Source organism: Lates calcarifer, linkage group LG19, assembly GCF_001640805.2.
Source record: "Lates calcarifer isolate ASB-BC8 linkage group LG19, TLL_Latcal_v3, whole genome shotgun sequence".
Taxonomy (NCBI): domain Eukaryota; kingdom Metazoa; phylum Chordata; class Actinopteri; family Centropomidae; genus Lates; species Lates calcarifer.
This window is the reverse complement of record NC_066851.1, coordinates 3,705,896-3,724,848: the sequence shown is the minus strand read 5'-3', so window position 1 is coordinate 3,724,848 and position 18,953 is coordinate 3,705,896. Positions and strand designations below refer to the sequence as shown.

General features: G+C 42.1%; 1 protein-coding gene across 1 annotated transcript in view; it reads right to left on the bottom strand.

The window, feature by feature from the left end:
* Positions 1-18,953, bottom strand: part of LOC108896113 (peroxidasin) — a 51,617-nt gene that overhangs the window by 12,462 nt on the left and 20,202 nt on the right. The window contains 12 exon segments of the mRNA XM_018695120.1: positions 1,594-1,751; positions 4,609-4,717; positions 6,057-6,213; positions 6,563-6,675; positions 8,860-9,135; positions 9,767-9,959; positions 9,961-10,040; positions 11,084-11,253; positions 11,511-11,628; positions 14,280-14,449; positions 15,478-15,549; positions 18,225-18,296. Coding sequence (XP_018550636.1) covers positions 1,594-1,751; positions 4,609-4,717; positions 6,057-6,213; positions 6,563-6,675; positions 8,860-9,135; positions 9,767-9,959; positions 9,961-10,040; positions 11,084-11,253; positions 11,511-11,628; positions 14,280-14,449; positions 15,478-15,549; positions 18,225-18,296 — 1,688 coding nt within the window.

Sequence of the window (18,953 nt, the reverse complement as noted above, 5' to 3'; positions counted from 1 at the left end):
CCCATGCCCTCCCAGTCTCGAGCATGCATAATTGATAAAATCTGTACACCAACAAAAGCCATGTTGAAATTTGTCCTGTGCTCGACTGTGATTGTAGGTTAGTGTTGTGTGGTGTGACACGGGGCTAATAAAACTGTTTACAGGCTCCTCGTCAACTGTTCTATGATTACGTCTCTGCGCCTCGGGTCATGCTTAAGAGAAAATGGCATACAGATGGAGGGCTTACACACAGCCAAATGTAGCTCACAATAACACGGTAATTCATAGAGTGGTTGAGAATTAAATTACTGGCTGCACGAGGCTTTTCTTGGGAAACTGGATTGGAGCTTCTTATTGAAATCACAATGAGACCTTAAAATGATGTTATGTATATTCTGCAAGAATTCTGCAGTTTGTCAAAACCAATATTACCCAGAGACTTAATGGGATTAACTGGCCATCAATTACAGCTTTCCTAGCCTCTTTAAATCTTACCTGGCAAGAGCAGTACAAATGGAAACACTGGCCAGATAAAGTAAAAAGTTTGTAGAGGAGTAAAAGTGATCAAATCTTTTTACTGTTTTATTTCATAGTTCATTTTTTTAAATGAAATAATTACAACCCCCATGACAAGACACAACTTTGGATTTTTCATGTACAGTGTATGGGTAAAGTTACAGCCTCTTGCCTTCATGCAAGTCTTTAACTGTGGAAATGATTATCAGGAGCAACTTGAGTCCACAGAAAACAAGCTGAAATCATTCTGTCTTGATGGCGTCATACTCTTTCAAAAGTATGAACACCTACCAGTCATTTCCTCTGAGCATTAAGTTGTTCCAATGGTTATTCCCCATGCAATGAATACAGCATAATCGACAGCAAGTGTGTGCCAAAGGCTCCACCCTGCAACACCAGTAAACCAGAGAGCAGACTCTCATGGGGCCACCGAGAGCGTTCACGCCCTGACAGAAAGGTCACTGCTAACAGCTTATTGTTATAGGTCTGCAAAGTTTGGGTTGTGTAGAAAAATAACCGCACTGGTTTCACTTACTAATCACAAGTGTGTAAGAGGTTTTAATTATCACAAGAATCCACAAAAAAACCTTAGGCTTAGTTTGACAGTTACAAAAATTGATTTGAGTAGACTTCAAAGTCACTGCTTTGAGCTGTCAGGTTGCCAAACAGTATTTCAGGTAAATTAGCACATAGTGTTGGAATTGGGTTTTCCTATAAAATGACTGACAATAATATTTGTTGAATCTCCACTTTACGACTTGTCACATTGGCCACTGCTATAAACAGAACTTTAGATAACTGAAACAAGCAACAGTCATGTGTCAATCTCATTTGACTAGTAATCTACACCCTGCACCCTTCTCTCACAGTAATTGATGTCATTTATGTTCTCTAAATACAGGCTAAATGCCAAAAACAGAGATGCATCTTTACTGGGGTTTTTTGCTGTGTAAAGCTACAGTGTGAGCTAGTTACAACCTGTTTCATAGGTTTTGCAGACGCTTGCACAGTGAGAGATGTGATCAGAGATAAAGTAATCGAGGTGTGACAACCTGGTTAGACCCTTTTAGAAGTAGCACAGTAGGTTATCAGCCTCACCAGTGCCATTGGTGTCGACCATGAGACCCTGGTTGACGTGGTTCTGGATGAGCAGAAGAGTTTGCTCGAAGATCTCCCCAGCACGCGCCTGCTCCACCGTGTAGGGGTCACGTGGATACCGGAAAAGAGCCAGCAACTCTCCTGGGGTACGAGGCTGACTGGAGGGATGAGGGATAGGGAGATGGGGTGTTAGGGAGGTGGGAGAGAAGGACAGAGTGATAAAGGAGAAGGGACAATGAATATGATGTTATGGAGAGTAAAAGGACAAGGAGCGTGAACAGCAGAAAAAAAAATATGCAGGAGTAAAGAAGGGGTGAAAGAAAGACTAATAAAAAGAAAACAATTGCATGTTCAAACCACATTCCTCTGGGTAGGTTTTTTTCCTTGACGGCAGGAAAAGCAGGCAGAGCTTTCTCTGACACTTTCCAGAAAATTTCTTCGCTGCAGCTACAGCAGGTCATAGAGTTCAAACGAGGAGAAGCCCAAAACATGCACAAACATCTTAGTCATTTCACTCATGAGTTGGATCTCCTCCATCATAAGCCTACCGCTGAGACTGTGCGCATGACTCTGTGTTGTCTCTGCTTCTACTCGCTCTTGAAGACCACTCAACAGCTTTACTACCACCTCAAGTTGTTTTTTAAAACATGCGTTCGACGCTCCAGCATATAAAGCTCAGCCGGAGTCAGACTCGGGGGTGTGACATGCCATTAAGCCACGTGCCAGATCCACAGGTGTTCTACTGAGCCCAAGTTAAAAAACAAAAATTGTCTCATTTTGCAAGCACATTCAGGATGATGTCATAATGCACATGTAAGCCAAGTAACTACTGACACATGAACGCCTTATTTGACATCTTAATGTGGATTTAATGGGATCTTAATGGGAGTTTTGTCAAAAATCTGTTAAGTCGCAGCTTTTCTTTGGATTTCTAGTAGAGCAGCAATACATCCCAAATACATATATTCTACAATAACCAGAGAACATACATGTAGAATATAGAGCATATGAAATATATAATGACAAAAATATGTATTCTACAGTACAACTCTTTCTGCTATGGCTGAAAACAGTATCACTGGTGTGAAGCAGGAACTGCATTTAGTTCAGATAATTTAATCTGGAAAGATGCACTTTGTTTCTATAATGAAAAGCTGCTTCCAACAGCAAGCAACATTCACAGTCTAACTGTCTGACACTTAGCAACAACCCAGCCAATGTGCTTTGAGATCAGACTAACAAGTGCTACTAGATTTTCTCCTGATATGTGCTTGTTCTGTCTATGTTATTCTGCTTTTATAGTATTTCTACATGATGTTCAAAGACAGTGGTGCCATCAGCCAAGGAGCAGTCTGCCTCTTATCCTGTGATCGTCATTAAAGAGAGACGGAAATCCCCTCATCTTAATTTAGGTTACTGCTGTGTGTACTTGCCTTCTTCATGTGTGTCTATGTGTTTGTGAACTGACTGTGTGTCCATGGCATGCCAAGAAAAACACAACTGCTAACCACATCATTCAACAGGATGGAAACACTTATGAGTTATATTGAAACCACCTACATGTCTCTCAGTGATATAAAGTGCAATGAAAACTTCAGTGAGTAAAGAAAGACTTCAAAACACATTATTTCCTTTGTTGACACACCAAAGAAAAAGAGATTAACTGGTAAAGATATAAGATATGCAAAATAATAAATAAATCTGTTAATAACCAGTCATAAAATTGACTGCAGCTGTCAGAATAATAGTCTGACTACATGGCTGTTAGTACTGCATCTTATGACACAGCTGTAATTGAATTTACCTGATCAAAAACTTTAAAACTGCAAATGTTGTGCACTGAAATAGCAGGGTCCTGGCTATGATCTCTGAAACTTGCAGCAATATTAGCAGTCCTTTTGAATGGCCAGACTCTTTCCCTGAAGGCTCTGACTCAGACTTCGAACACGCAAGTCATGCGCCAAGATGATGTGAGACAAGCTATTTGTATTCTAACTTAGGCCCCATGAGCATGTCGGTCTGGACTGAGTCAGTGCAGGACAGAATACTTCAATTAGTCTGAATGTAAAAGGAGTGATGACATAATGTTGTTGCTTAGTTACAATCTGCTATTAAAAATGCATATAATTTTGAGACTTTTCTAAAGTGCAATATAGCACAAAAAATGTTTTGTTGTATATGGAGCTGCGTGAAGTTGCAGACTTAGTGGAAATTTAATGCAAACCTTATTAATAGTATTAGGTACTCTATAGCAGACATTGCACAGTACCACAGAACATCCCTCCTCTTGGAGAACAACTTTTTTGGGTAAACTATGCCCTTTGATGAATGGCTGACATAAACATGACATAACATTAAGGTGAATGCTAGCCTCCATATATTTGTGATTAAACCCCCACTCTGTATGATAACTGATTACAAGCTAAAGCCTTTATAATAGATACTAGATATTTTACAAATGACCTCCTAAACCTATGCTAATGTGGGGGAAGGTGAATGTGTGGGAAGATGATGCCTCACTGCTCCCAAGTAATGAACAGTGTGGCTTTCTGATTCAATCCTTTGAGGGTTTTGAGTGTGTCGTTATGTCCGCATCGTTATGTGCGTTTATGTGCAATGTAGATGAAGTATACTATGCTGTACTGCGTAATTCAATTAGTGTTTGCATGTGTCCAGGCATATATACACACTACAGGAGTGTGACACACACTCCTTGTCTCTTGAGTGTAGATGGCTGTATTTGGTGTGTACTCATATGGCGAGTGAGGACATTTTTGGAAAGCGTGGACATTTTGGCTGGTCCTCACTTTCTGACACTGTTTAAGAGTTAAGATTTGGTTTTAGAGATAAGGTTAGAATGATGTTTAAGGTGAGGGATCCTGTTAAGCATCTAGCTGTGATGGTTGAGGATAGGATAAGGGGCTAGGGAATGCATTACGTCACTGTGTCAGTGTCCTCATTAAAACAGGAGTACAAACAAGTGTGTGTGCGTTGTGTGAGTTTCTCATATCTTACCCATCAAAGAGACGTCTCCTTGTGGACTCAATAGCACTGTCCACATTACGGATGGCCTGCTCTATGGATGTACTCACAAAGGTATCTCCCTCTCTGCTGACTGCAGGAACTGTTGTCAGACAGAGACAGACAGAAAGCCTGACCAGAGTGGAACCAAGTTAAACAAGACTATGTCAAAACCTAGTACATGGTTGGACCATGTTGTATTTGTATTCTGCCTAGTGTCGGTCACTTTCAGCTCTTGATCTGTTCTCTTCTCTTCTACTCTCTATGCTCACATATATAGTACTTTAATACAGCTGAATTCCTAATAAAACTGTTCTAATATATATGTGTTTCTGTTTCTGTTGTCAGACAGTCTTCTCTGCTTAAGTCCTGATTCTATAACCCTGACCTTGTCTGATAAAATCACCCCACATAAGTTAAAGACTATGGCTGTGCTGTGATTTTGGCTGTATTTCATTTGTAAAATGATCACTCAGAGAGAGAGAGAGAGGTAGAAGCGATTGTGTAACATCATCATTCAGTCGCGCAGCATTAGGCTGACCAGTGGAGTAACTTCATCACTCAGTGTCAGACAGACATTTGCATTTATAGAGCTGGCTCTTCTGTTGTAGTCCAGCCAAAAAACTTTCACATACATGATTTAGCAATGCTCAAAAGAATCTAATGATTAGTATACAGAGCTTGGGTTCGACGAGTGCTCCTTATTTCTAGCTGAATACTGTTTGTGACTTCAGCTTCAGCACTCCAGCTTCCCTCCTGGAGGTGGAGTGAACACATTTCTGGCACACTCCTTCACCTTAGTGTGCCATTCAAAACAGTGAAATTGTGACGTGAGGACTGAGAGAGTCCAACAACAACTGAGCACATTGATACAGTTTATGGTTCACCAGCAGAGTGCTGTGGTCTGACCTGCGAAATCTCAGCAGGAAACACCAACACACACAAGGAAGAGCTGATAGGAATCTGATAGCACTGCAACAGAGTGTGACTACATTACTGACTGACTTGGACAAAGAAGATCAACAGAGGGTTTCTCACTCTGAACTGTGCACTAATGTGGCAGCACTATACACTTAACACACAAAATATTACATCTCATTTCCTCTTTCACTTTCTCTTCTCTGTGACTTTAATCAGATATTTAATCAGTGAAATCAAACAATAACAGCTTTGATATGGATTCACCACATTGTTAGTACATGGAGAGAAGGAATGTAAGTTTGTAAGTTTTTATATTGAGTGCTATCTATTTATTCTGCAGTAAACTGGTGTCTTCAGCATTTGACAAGTCTACCACTTATGTGACTATATTTACTACAGGACTGATAGGCAACGTATTTAAATCTAATATGGTGCACTAGCTGATCGTACCCCTGAGCCAAAAAGGGAAACAACAGCAAAAACTGTCAGGTTATAAAGCGCCATCATCAGTTGTTTCTTACCTGTGACAGTGAGCACCATGCTAGCGACCTGGTAGCCGATGGGATTGCGAGCAACACACTCGTAGCGTCCGGCATCAGCGGTGCCCACGTCCTTTACCTCTAGGTAACCCTCGGGGCTGATGTGGAACTTGCCACTTTCAGTCACCTGTACACCATCCTGGGAGAGAGGAGGTTGGGGGTAGTGGGGGGGGGCAGAGGGAAAAGGTCATGGCCCTGGGAACTAGAATGTGAAGGCTGGGATCAAATTACGAGACAGTGATTAAGAGCCTCATAGACAGGACCTGTTATGTCAGACCAACTTGAATGTGCTTAAACACATTACTCACTAAGTAACATTCGCTCTCAGTATTTGTTTAACATAGAAAAATGACAAATCGAGTGGCTCCAGGCCCTTTTCTTTTTCACCGTTCTCTTCCAACCACTTCAACACTTGTCTAATCCCATGACCTCTGTGGTGATGAGGTGACGGACACCTTACTCAGCCAACGGGAGCTTGAGCGTCTAACCTTGTTCCAGGTGAGGACAGGTTGTGGCTGGCCCTGAGCGCTGCAGGGAATCTGGACATCCTGGCCAGACTCAACCGTCAGGTCCCTTGGAGCATTTGTGAAAACAGGCGTTACTGAATGAGTTAAAACATACACACACAAACGCGCATGTGTTAATGATTATGCACCAGTGCTCCAAGTAGTGTACAGTAAAATGAATTTTGCAATCAATCACAGCAGACATGAAACTCTGAGACTTTTCTTTGTGTTTTACTGTCCTGCATACACTCAAAGTGCATACACACACTCAGTGTTTACGTTACACTGCAGTTGCTATTTTTCTTCTCTCTATTACATTATCCAGCTTAAAGTCAGCATGAGATTCAAAGGGAGAAGAAGGCATACTATATTTTAAAAGGAAATAATACAATGCTTCATTTAGAATAAAAACTCATTTTGGAGCAAATTTCTGTCGCCATTCATACAATGATTTTCAGTTTTTTCCCTTTCAATGTGCTGTGTGAGCAGTGTCTATCAAAATATTAACTTCACCTTACAGATTTTATACACACTTAGAACAGCTGTTTTCCATTTGTTTACAGAGATTAAGTAGGACAACCATCACTGACTGCACCTTGACTACATCACAAGCACACGTATGAACATGGACACGGACACACACGCATACACACACACACCAGCTTGTTCCACTATCCCCATGGGGACACTCGTTGACATGATGCATTCCTCAGCCCCTACTCTAGCCTTAATCATCACAACTACATGACTAACCATAACCCTAACCCTAACCTATACCAAACTGCAACCTCGTCTGAACCCTAAAAATCTTTACTCACAAAAGCAGTCTCTAGTGTGGACCTCAATTTTTGTCCCCAGAGTGACAGGAGTCAGGGTGTGCATTCAGGTTAAAGTCCCTGCTGGGTTATAAGAGCAAGAACATGCAGAGCATACAAACACACACACAACCACAAACACAGTTGAGCATTGTTATAGAGTGCGTCACTGTGTTGTACTGTTCTCTCTAAGCTTTATGGCACAACCACTTTGAAGCTGAGGTGTTTGGTGGGAGAGGGTGGATGTTTGCCCCTCACACAACATGTTCAAATTCCTGCATGGTTCCTATGCAGCAGCCAGCAGTGAGCCACCTGGCCATGGGAAAATCCCACAAGTTTTAGAACACAGAGTGGAGTGGGAGTGGAGTTTCATAAGAGTCTGACACTAATTAACTGCCTTTAAATCAAAGCTGAACTTTCTAAAACACAGGGTTCACTGCAGTGCACAGTACACAGCATCAAAGCTGCAGACAATATGTTGCCAGTACAATCTGTATCACAGACAATGTGAACACAGTAGCATAAAAATGTCTGTGGAATGGCCACATGCTAAACATACACACAGTAAAAATTGCATCCTGTTAATCCCTGCTTTCACTTTCTTCTAATGCTTTGTCTGTTACTTTGGACAGTTCTCTTAGTATAAGGCAACCATCATACTCTGCCAGCATGGCTGTAGGCTTGCACAGGACTGACAGTGTGGGGCCATTATGTAATATGTACTTTGAGCCATGTTAACCATGTTAACAACCATTACTACATGGAAAAACATGGTGTCATCTCAGGATTACAGACTTCCATGCTTTCCTGTGTTAAACCAAGCCTGTAATTTCAGACACACACACACACACACAAAGACGCAAGCGATGTGACACACCAACTTCTTTATGCCTACTTCTGAACATAAACACATGCGCGCACACACACACACACACACACACACAATGAATTACACAGTCAAGTATAATACATTTACATTGCACATACACACACACAAAGATTCAGAACTTGCTCATGCAAAAAGACACACACACATACCGGCACATACACACAGAGCTATATGTCTTTCAGTGTATAGATGCATTGTAACCCTTTAATAGCTGACTCGCTTGTGTAAACGACAAATTAGCTGTGAATGAGGGGTGCTGCACCACTCCCATCCTCTTAACATTTTACCACCTAGCTCTCCCCTCCCCCTCCTCCTCCTCCACCACAAACACACAGTGTTTGAGGAGGACCCTACAGCAGCCACAGCCTGTGTATTTCCAGCAGTATTTTGTCTTATAGAACATACATTTCAATGTTCACAATGTCATGCACGTCTTTATTGGCTTTTAGGTAGATTCTTTCAGGGACATTCTATCCCCTTGTGTAAATGAATCTAATTTCTAATTGATCAAATTTTACAAACTATCTATCAAGTCAGTTTACATCATCATGTCCAATCATCATCTACATCCTCACCTCTCTGCTGGATGCTGAGCTGAACAGCGGTGCGCACAGTCCCCACAGGGCTGACCGCCTGGCACTCATACTGGCCCTCGTCGTGGGCTGCCACCCGAGTGATGCGGAGAGTACCGGACGACAAGACCACATGACGACGGTCCAGGGGTAATGGGCTGCCCCCCCTGGTCCAGGCAATCACCGGCTGTGGGTAACCACTTGCCTCACAAGGGAAGTCCACTGTGTGACCCTCCAGGACTGACTGGTCGTGCGGTGTGACTGTGAATTGCGGGATTGCTGCAGGCACAGGGAAGAAAGAGCTCTTTTATTTTGTATGGAGACAAAATCTTGCAGCATGGAATCCTTTATTTGAAATGGCAGGCTGAAGGAACATTACAGCTGAAGAGGATAAAAGTCCGACAAAACCTAGCTGGTGTTGCGAGCAAGATGAAAATTATGTTTGTCAACATGAGCTCTCAAAATGATCGAGCCACACTAACAGATTCAAACATCTTTGGTATTTGAGAGCTGGAACAAGTACCCTTAAGAGTTGCAAGCAGCGAATAATTACATTTGCGTGGCGCGGTTAGGCTTTATGCCACTGACTGCTGTCCTTACAGTGAGGTTAGACGGTGCAAGCTGATTCAGAGAGTCTTGCTGTTTTGACTGAATTAAAAAAAAAAAAAAACAGTTGAAATGCATTGTTGCAATCCCCTGTTTTGTATTGAACAGGAGGAAACACTGGAGGGACAGAGGCCATGCTGTAGAAACATAAGACACAAGATCCAAAATGCAAAAAATTTACAATGTTTAAACCACACTGCACTCAAGGAATGTTAAAACATTTTCATGCAGAGAAAATTACCCTTATTTACCATAACTGCAAAATACATTCAACTAACAAAGAAAAATGGATTCTTATTTCTACCTTGTACAATGATATAAGCTGTGGCATGTATGGTATCGACGTTGTTGGAGGCAAAACAGGTATATTGTCCCCCATCAGCCTGGACCACTTGCTGGATATAAAGCCCTCCAGAAGGGGTGATGTTGATGCGAGCGTCGTTGGGCAGGGGTGTCCGGTCGCCCTTTGTCCAGGAGACTCTGGGCTGCGGCTGGCCCTGTGGCGCTGCACTCCAGGGTAACGCTCTCTCCCACCAACACCTCCGTGTTCTGGGGCTGGATCACAAAACTTGGCCGTGCTGGAGGAGCAGGGGGGAGAGAGAGGGGGGAGAACGTGGGAATGGGGTTAGATTTTTCATTTGGATATTGGGATTTTAGCGTATTAGGTAACCAGGGATGACCTGACATGGCAAAGTGTTCAAAAGAAAGCTTTTAAAAAATATGTTTGGATTTGTAAGGTCAGTTCATGCACAAAGATCCATCTTTGTATATTTCTGTCAATAACGCCACTTTGACTACTGCTAAAACAACTTCCTTTATGGTCACAAAATGTGGTCAAGTACTGCCCATATTTGGCCAGTGATTACAGAGGAGTCAAAGGAAATATGTACACAGCGAGGGGGCCGGCGTTTACAATCACACAAGACAAGACAGGAAACGCACAACATCTGCTCTCAAACTGTTCCTTAGCAAAGGGTTGTCACTGGGGCCGTCTGTCACCTCAGTGATGACCCTTGGGTCATCTAGAAACAGCCATGCTAATCTCCCACAGCGACAACTATTGGCACTCTGATGTACTGTGTGCACTGTGTGAGGACTGATTTAAGTGTGTATGTATGTCAGGCAGGAGGATAGAGAGAAGAACAACAGAGGTAGAGGACGGAATGTACTTATGTGTTATCCTGTGTGTGTGTGTGTGTGGGGGGGGGGGGTGTCTACATGAAAGACAGCAGGCTTTGCTCATGGCCCAGTGGGACATCCCAGTAATTTGACCTGCTGAACTCTGAAAGTAACCTTAGTGTTACCCAGAGTGCAAACACTTTCCTCTACTTCATCTCATACTGATGGTAAACCCCTGCTATCAAAATTGTGCTGAATTACCCCCAACGGCACTGGTTAATTAAACTAGCAAATGCACTCACTTTAAATAACTTCACAAGTCTTCTCCAATCCCAATAAATGTAGAAACACATCAAGTTGAAGACTACAGTAGATTAATGCTGTTTTGTTTTTCCACTTCCAGCCTACTGTACCATAGCTGACTGAAGCTTTAATCTGTGATTGGGGTCATTAAGACCTTGCCTGAGATGAGCAGAGGTTGATGCTAAAAGCAGCCACTTACAGGGAGCTCCGAAATATCGCAGCGTGACCTGTGAGGTCTTGACCTCCCCGGCCACGTTTTTGGCCATGCATTGGTACACTCCCTGGTCTGTCTCCCTGGTGTCCTGGATCATCAGTGTCCCATCTTCTAGCAGGTTCAGACGGCTGTCGTCACGCATGTTTAGAGCATTGCTGCCAAGAGGCCACAGAGATATACACCACAACTGATTATACATAAATCAATAAATAATTATAGTAACACTCAGTGACGGCTACTTAATTATTGGAAAAATGAAAATGGTAACAGAAATGGCAGAACTCAGTGACTTTTGTTTATTTAAAATGTGAATACTTTATATGTAGCACATGTATTAAATTAATTAATCAAACTTGATCCAGTTTAGTGAAGTCTCAGGTCACTTAACATGGCTTAACATTAAGTGTCTTACTTGTTCCTGAGCCAGATGATCTGTGGTTTGGGGTTGCCCTCGGCCCTACAGGTGAAGTAGACAGTGTTCCCTGATGTAACATCAACATCCTGGGGCTCTGAGGTGATCCTGGGTACCTCTGGAAGAGGAGGTCAATTACGCAGATAATTACGCACAGGTATAAATGCATGTCGATTCATATGTATGTGTCTGAATCAAGCCTCTGGTGAATCTGTCCGGTCTTTCCAGTGATGCTGGTTGGCTGATGAGGCTGAGCCAATCATAATGTCTGGGCACATATTCAGAGACAGTTAAGAGAAATAGTTGACTATGCTCTCTGGCTATATTTCCTGAGCTACCACATCTGAAGATCTCTGACACTGTAAATTCCTTAGCCTGAGCTGTAATGCCGTCTACCTCATAGCCCACCACAGTGTATGCAGACCTTGCTCCCCTCTAAAGGAGCCATTTGAGGCCCTCTTTGAGTTATGATCAGCTGTGCCACTGCAAACACAAATCATTCTTGAGAAATTCATTCAAACTGCCTTGAATGCACTGATCTTGCACTATGTGGGTAATGCTGGTCACCCTGTATCTTTGTCCCCCATGTTATTCTCTCACAGAGGCCTCACAGGCACGTGTGTGTTAACATACACAGACACTCAGGAAAGGAACATGACGAAACCCTGCCAGCTCCCAAAGCACTACACACATCATAGCCCCCACACTCACCTGCCAACATGCGGCACACACTCTCTCTGTGGCCCCTGCCCCACACTCAGTATACATATGGTAGACACATTTCAGAGGCACTCTTTCAAACGTTTCTCTCCACTCTGCCAGCACAGAGAACAATCCATGGGATGGGGATAAATTTGTGTACGCCAGCAGGTGAGCCCTATGTACATGAGAAGCTTTTGTAATTCAGGCTGAGAATATCAACCCATCTCTCCCCTTACCACCAAATTTCTCCACATTAACAGTGAGGCAGGTAATTGCAGTAGGTTGGAAATCCTGTTTGTGTGGTAACCCAACCTCCGTCAAAGCCCAATGAGGAGGCAAGCTTGGCTCATCAGATACCACTTGTGTGGGGAGGTGGCACTTCATCTCAAGGAGGGTGACTGTTTTGACAGCTGTTAAACCCACTGTGCATTGTTCCACTCCACTTACAGGGGGAGAGAGGGAGAATAAGAGGAGAGGGAGGTGTGGCTCCCACCATGATTTTAAGCAGACATTCTTCCCATGTATGCCATGCTATGCATACAGATGGAGTGGAGGGGGTTGCATTGAGCAAGAACGGGCACGTTGGGGCCATCAAATTAGCTGCTGAGATTTAAATCTGGTTGAGTTACAGTCAGCTGCCAACTAGCCTGCCTGTCTGGCTGAGACTGCAGTGGTCAGAGGGAGCCGAATGAAACACATTTAAGGCAGTTAGATTTACTGCTAAAGGATCTAACCGCCTGTTATAGACAGACTTACATTTACATTTACTACATACTTGCGGTGTGAAAAAAATATCAATACATTAAGACCTGTGCTTAAGCATGCTGACACCCAAAATCTATAGATACCGATACAAAACTTCTTAATATAAAACAATCACTCTCTCAATGCCTGGATTTCAGTAGTGACAAGTTTTCACGGCAGAGGAAAAGTAACTGCTAAAATGCTAACTAAAAGATCTAAAACCACTTCTACAGACTATAGTATTTTTCCTCACTTCTTACAGTCATGTGTCTACAGAGGATTTGATAGTATTTAAAGCAAAAAAAAAAATCTTGGATGCAGTGAGATATTTAATTATATAATAATCTTTTTCTTCTTATAACCTAAATAATACAGTTCTAAAATAAGTACGATTATTAATCGGTCTGTTCATCTTTCGTGATGTAAAAGTTATCATCAAGTTTTTATGTATCTACCTATCAAAAGGAAGTTTAAATGACAGTTAGCAGTTATCCAAATACACTGTCTACACAGTAATGACAAAGGCTGTGGGCCCTCCAATCACACTATTCCACTCATTCATTGATGCATGCACACACACACACACAAACAGCATCCTCATCTAGTAGACTGACTCAGCAGCTGCTGGTGGTCTAACACTAGAGAGACCAGAGGCCAAGTTCGGGGGGTCCTGACTGACATTTTACCAAGACCAGAGACACAGCTGGTGATATATGAAGGCAGAAACAGCTGGTGCCTGCAGACCTCAGACACAAAAAGAGGATACACCTGTGTCTGCTGTGTGTGTGTGTGTGTGTGTGTGTGTGTGTGTGCATGAGACAGGCAGACTAAGCTTACCTGCTATCTGCAGGCAGGACAGCCAGACATTTTGTATTTTGTATGTAGTCTGAGTCTGAGAGTGTGTAAGAATAAGCACATGGAAAACACATACATGTTACTATGCAACCATGTGTGTTTAGTTTTATGTGTGCTTGCCAGATTTGTGTTTCTCTCAGTTTCAGATGTTTCCCCAATGTAAAGTTGAATTAGGTTTGAATAAGGTGGTCCTCCCTTGTCCTTTCTGGTTGATGCTGTTAATGTTGCAGCACACTGAAGTCCCACAGAGATAATTAGTCTAATTTCCACTACAGCTAGCAATACAATGGAACAGCTGTATACACACATTTCACTGTATACCTTAAACTGATCAATTTATATGATATTCTCAAACTCCCCATACTAACCTAAACATGACTGTCCCTGTTTTGAATGTGCCCATACATATTCCATGATATTCCAAAGATGGCATGCTTAGTGGGAAGACAGTTTTTTTTTTCTCCGTACCACAGTTGAGCTCCTCAGCAGTGAGTGTTGCCACCGATCTTCCCTGCAGGCGGCTGGGGTAGTCGCAGGTAGCAGCAGCCTGGGCATTGCCCGACTCAGCATACTGCTTCAGCAGGTCAGCCAGCCACAGCAGCTCGCAGTCACAGTTTAATGCATTGGAATCCAGTCGCCTGAACACATCGATAACATGCACAGACACATATACACAGAGCAAGTGAGAATGTAGTCCATACATAAAGCATACAGTATATGACATGTCACTGCGTAACTGTGTATGCAACTGTGTTAGGCAAATTCACTCTGGCAGTTCATGTACTAAAATTGGTCTGGCATGGCCAGCTGCAGCCCAGTTCTGTCCAAACAGTGGGGCTCAGCAGGACCATATTGGAAGACACTCTCATCCTGCCGTGGGAAACTATCTCTCTGCTTGGCCTCGTCTTCTGGTAACTGATCCAGCTTTCAGTTCTACCACAATGTGTCCATTATCCATGACATGCCTTTCAGATAATTTAACTGGCAATGTTTTACATTGGTGAGACTATTTCTGAAGCTCTCTTTGATAAACTTGTTTAGAGGAAAAGTGTGTTATAAACAGATCACATTTTTAGACACACTCAGCCTTTCAAGGTTTAAGGGGCCATTTATATATTTATATATCCTCCAACACTGAATACCATAATCAGAGCGAAGTCAGTGTTAGTCTGCTGCAGGTTTATCTTGTCATCTCTTTTTAAGTGCATTGGCTTGGGATCTAACAAATACTAAATGCTCATGTATGACTGAGACAAGAGGGGAGAAAACAAAGGGAAAAGGCCAAACCGCTGATTGTTCTTCACTGTCTGTTGGCTGGAGGAGGATGGAGTTTGAAGCTGTATTGGAGATAGTTGGCCTAAAAGGCCCCAAATTCTCATATTTCAGGGAAAATTAAGCATCTTTTATGCATGACAGATAGTAGAATCTTTTCTTTGCTTTTCTCTTCATACCCCACCCAACACAGTCCCTTCCAAAGTGAGCCTTGTGTTAGAAACCATCTTGCAGCCAAAGAAGCATGAGAACAGTGAAGTGTGGTTACATGGCATTTAACCAACAAACAAGTCCCACTTGATACTGGCTGTCATGGGGGTAAACTACAGAAATTGATGTAGACATGCATTCTCACACAGCTGTTGCAGTGGTTGTTAGGGGTTTTTCCACTTACAGTCGCTTCATGGCCTGAAGATGAGAGAAGGTTCCCGGAACTAGTTGGGTAATTCTGTTGTTGTGCAAAAACCTGAGTAAGAGAGAGAAAAAGTATGAGCTGATTTATCAGTGTCCATAACCATATAGCAACCTACCCTTTCGCAGCCGGCTTGAAAAAATACTCAAAGCCTCTGTTCATTTAAGTCTATAAGTGACTTAAGACATGAGGAATCTGTATAATTTGAATGAATGAACTGTTTTCAGAAATAATTAAATACGTTTACCAAAATAATGATAGTTGATATCTTAAACAAATATTGATGATATGTTTTCTGTTAATATCAGATTCCATTTTCGAAATGGGACAAGAAATATGATCATCTTCCCAGACATGCTATGAAGTCTAAACTTGATGACCCCTGAGACTTGTATTCCTTGGCTAAAAACAGACATCAAAAAATGTTCCTTTGTATGTAAGGATCCACCCAAAACATTCCCCCAAAAGTATTCATTTTTAAATAGCTATGAATCAAGATAATCTTTGATGCAGTTGTTGATCTTCTATCCCAACCTGTAGGAAGCCAATCTACAGATATATCTCTGGAGTACATTGCCAAAATGACTGCTTTGACCGTTACCATGGAAATATTCCCTAACAAGCTACTTAGTGTGCACCTGGGAATTCCTTCACTCCCTCTCCAGAGAGTGGGAAGTATGGATATACTGGGCAGGCACTGACCCATAAACACGGACAATGAAACAGGAATTTAACAGGACTTTCTTCGACCCTTTGACATCTGCTGGAGAGTTTTAACAGCATTGATCACATCTCATCTGCATACTGACAGGAAAGTTCATATCCAGAGCTTTCACAGGCAGGAACTATCAGGCTATATATGAAACATTATGGTAATCTGTGTGCAGAAGGTCCACACCTTTAACCTTTAACCACACCTCTAACATCTGCAACTATTACCATATTACTGTTTGAAGCAAGGCCAAACCTTTACTATACAGCAAGCCTCAGAGGCTTCTTAGAAGGTATTTGGCTGAACTGATTTATGACTGAGATTTTGCTGCATTCTGCAGGTCATTCCAACGTCATGCTAGTAAAGTCTGGACCTGCCTGAATAGACACTTAATTACATATTACTGCTTTCTGGTTTATGTCCTGTGTCCCTCTGAATACAGTTGTGCTGGTGGAGCTAATAACCCACTGATTCACATATGAATTCAGGAAGGCTTTTCGAAGAGATTTCTCTAGGTGTGTGTGACTTGGATACATGTTAAGAATCCTGGGCGAAACAGGTCAGACAGGATGAAGGCAATTCAACCTGAAAACTGGTAAAAAAAAATTGGCACATCCAATTATTGATTTGTTCAGTGCAACCCTTTAGTGCTTGTATAGATCCGTAGTCACTAGTGCTCAGATATGTAATTAGCAATTGAAACAAACAAACTAAACAAGATTTAAAACCAGTTAAGGACTGTGCAGGGGGTTGGTCTAACTTTGTTTTCTACTCTCTCTAGTAATATGATATGGTCAACCATGCCACTTGCAGCACTGAGATCTGAATCACTGTCTTTTTAGTGAATGTAATTCAGGACCTTAGTGAGGAGTCTCAGTGCTGTGGTGTGGTGGCAATCCTGACAGGAAATCAAAACCATTTTTTAAGTCCAAGAAGGTTTTGGAAAACAGCCTTTCAATGAGTTTACTTAAAAAAAGGAGATTTGCTATGGGCCTCTACTTGAGCATTAGTGAGGTATCCAGATAACAAGTCTTACATCTTAAGATTTGATGCCATGCAGTTAAAAGAGTATCAGGGCTGCAGGAAGACAGCTGCCCTAAGACTGGATCAAATTGTATCATACTGACTGAACTGGTTTTCACTGCATGTAATATAGTCCCTATATCTGATACTGAGGAACTGACAGCTTGTCTTAAATTCTGAATTTTGTCAGTACACAATGTGGCAAATTAATTGTATGACTTGGGCTATGGCACAGGAGGTTTGTGACTGTTGACAATTTTGACAATGTTGTTAGAACAGTCTGCTTGCATCTCTTGTTCAAATTATTTTTTAGATTTGTTTTCTAGTCCATTCTAGATTTATTTTCCGCACCTGTGTTCAGCTTTTCAGCACTCGTGTGCATTTTTCATGGTGCTTTTTTTTTATCTTTACTCAGTGGCATCAATAGAATTACTCAGTTTAGACTTGAAATTATCTACAAGGTCACTGACTGAGACCAAGGTAGGAGGAGGCGTGGAATCTTAAAGAAACCACAGGAATGATCAGAAAGAACAACATCAGTCACCATGACCTTGGAAACGTTAAGTCCAGATTGTGGCCCTTAGTGTGTGTGGGCTCTGACACATTGAGTTAGTCCATAGTATCTAAAATACACATAGTACTACTGTCCTTAGGTTGTCAAAATGAATGTTAAAATCACCAACAGTGACTATATGGTCAAAGTCAATGCAAATGTTAGATAACAGTGGTATTTTGGTGACCTGTAAATGGTCAGGAATACAGTTAGACATAACAAACTGAAGAGCAGCGTATTCAAAAGACGCTAAATTTCCATAATACATCTGTTTGCATTCAACAGAATTATTCAACAAAACAGCAACTAAATTCAACTGTAGCACTGTTGTCTTGGTCTAACCAGGTTTAGGTTATAAAATCAAGATTAAGCTTAATTAAATTATTCATTGAAAATGATTTGCCTGCCAAAGACCTGATGTTTAAGAAAAAATCTACTTACAGTCGTTCCAGCTTTGGTAGGTGGGTGAATGATTCTGGTTCCAAAGACTCAATGTTGTTGAAGTGCAGGTACCTGGGGAAGAAAAAAGTGTAAAGCACAGCAAAATTGGATTGGGGCTCCCTGTCTGACTAAATATAATTTCACTGTCCTAGCAGGCCTTAGGAGGTGGGTCAATGAGACCACTAAGGTGTTCCCTGTCATCTCTGTTCACCTGTCCATCCCTGGCACTTCAGATTATCCATCCATCCATTATCTATACCACTTATCCATTAAGGGTCACTGGGGTGCTGGAGTGTATCCCAGCTGACAATGGGCAAGAGGCAGGGTACACCCTGTACAGATCATCAGTCCATCATAGGGCCAACATATACGGACAAACAACTATTCACACTCACATTCACACCTATAGGCAATTCAGAGTCACCAGTTAACCTAACCTGCATGTCTTTGGACTGTGGGAGGAAACCAGGAGTACCTGGAGAGAACCCACGCAGGCACAGGGAGAACATGACAAAATCCACACAGAAAAGCCCTGGGCTCGAACCAGGGCTCGAACCCAGAACCTTCTTGCTGTGAGGCGACAGTGCCCACTTCAGATTATTGGAATAACATATTCAGAGAAGATGAAAATAAAAATCTATGGATGAAGGGTGGGTTTGTAATGAGATTGCTCAAAGGTGAAAGGAGGTACAACCATTATTTCAGAGAGTGCAAACACAATTCCAAAAA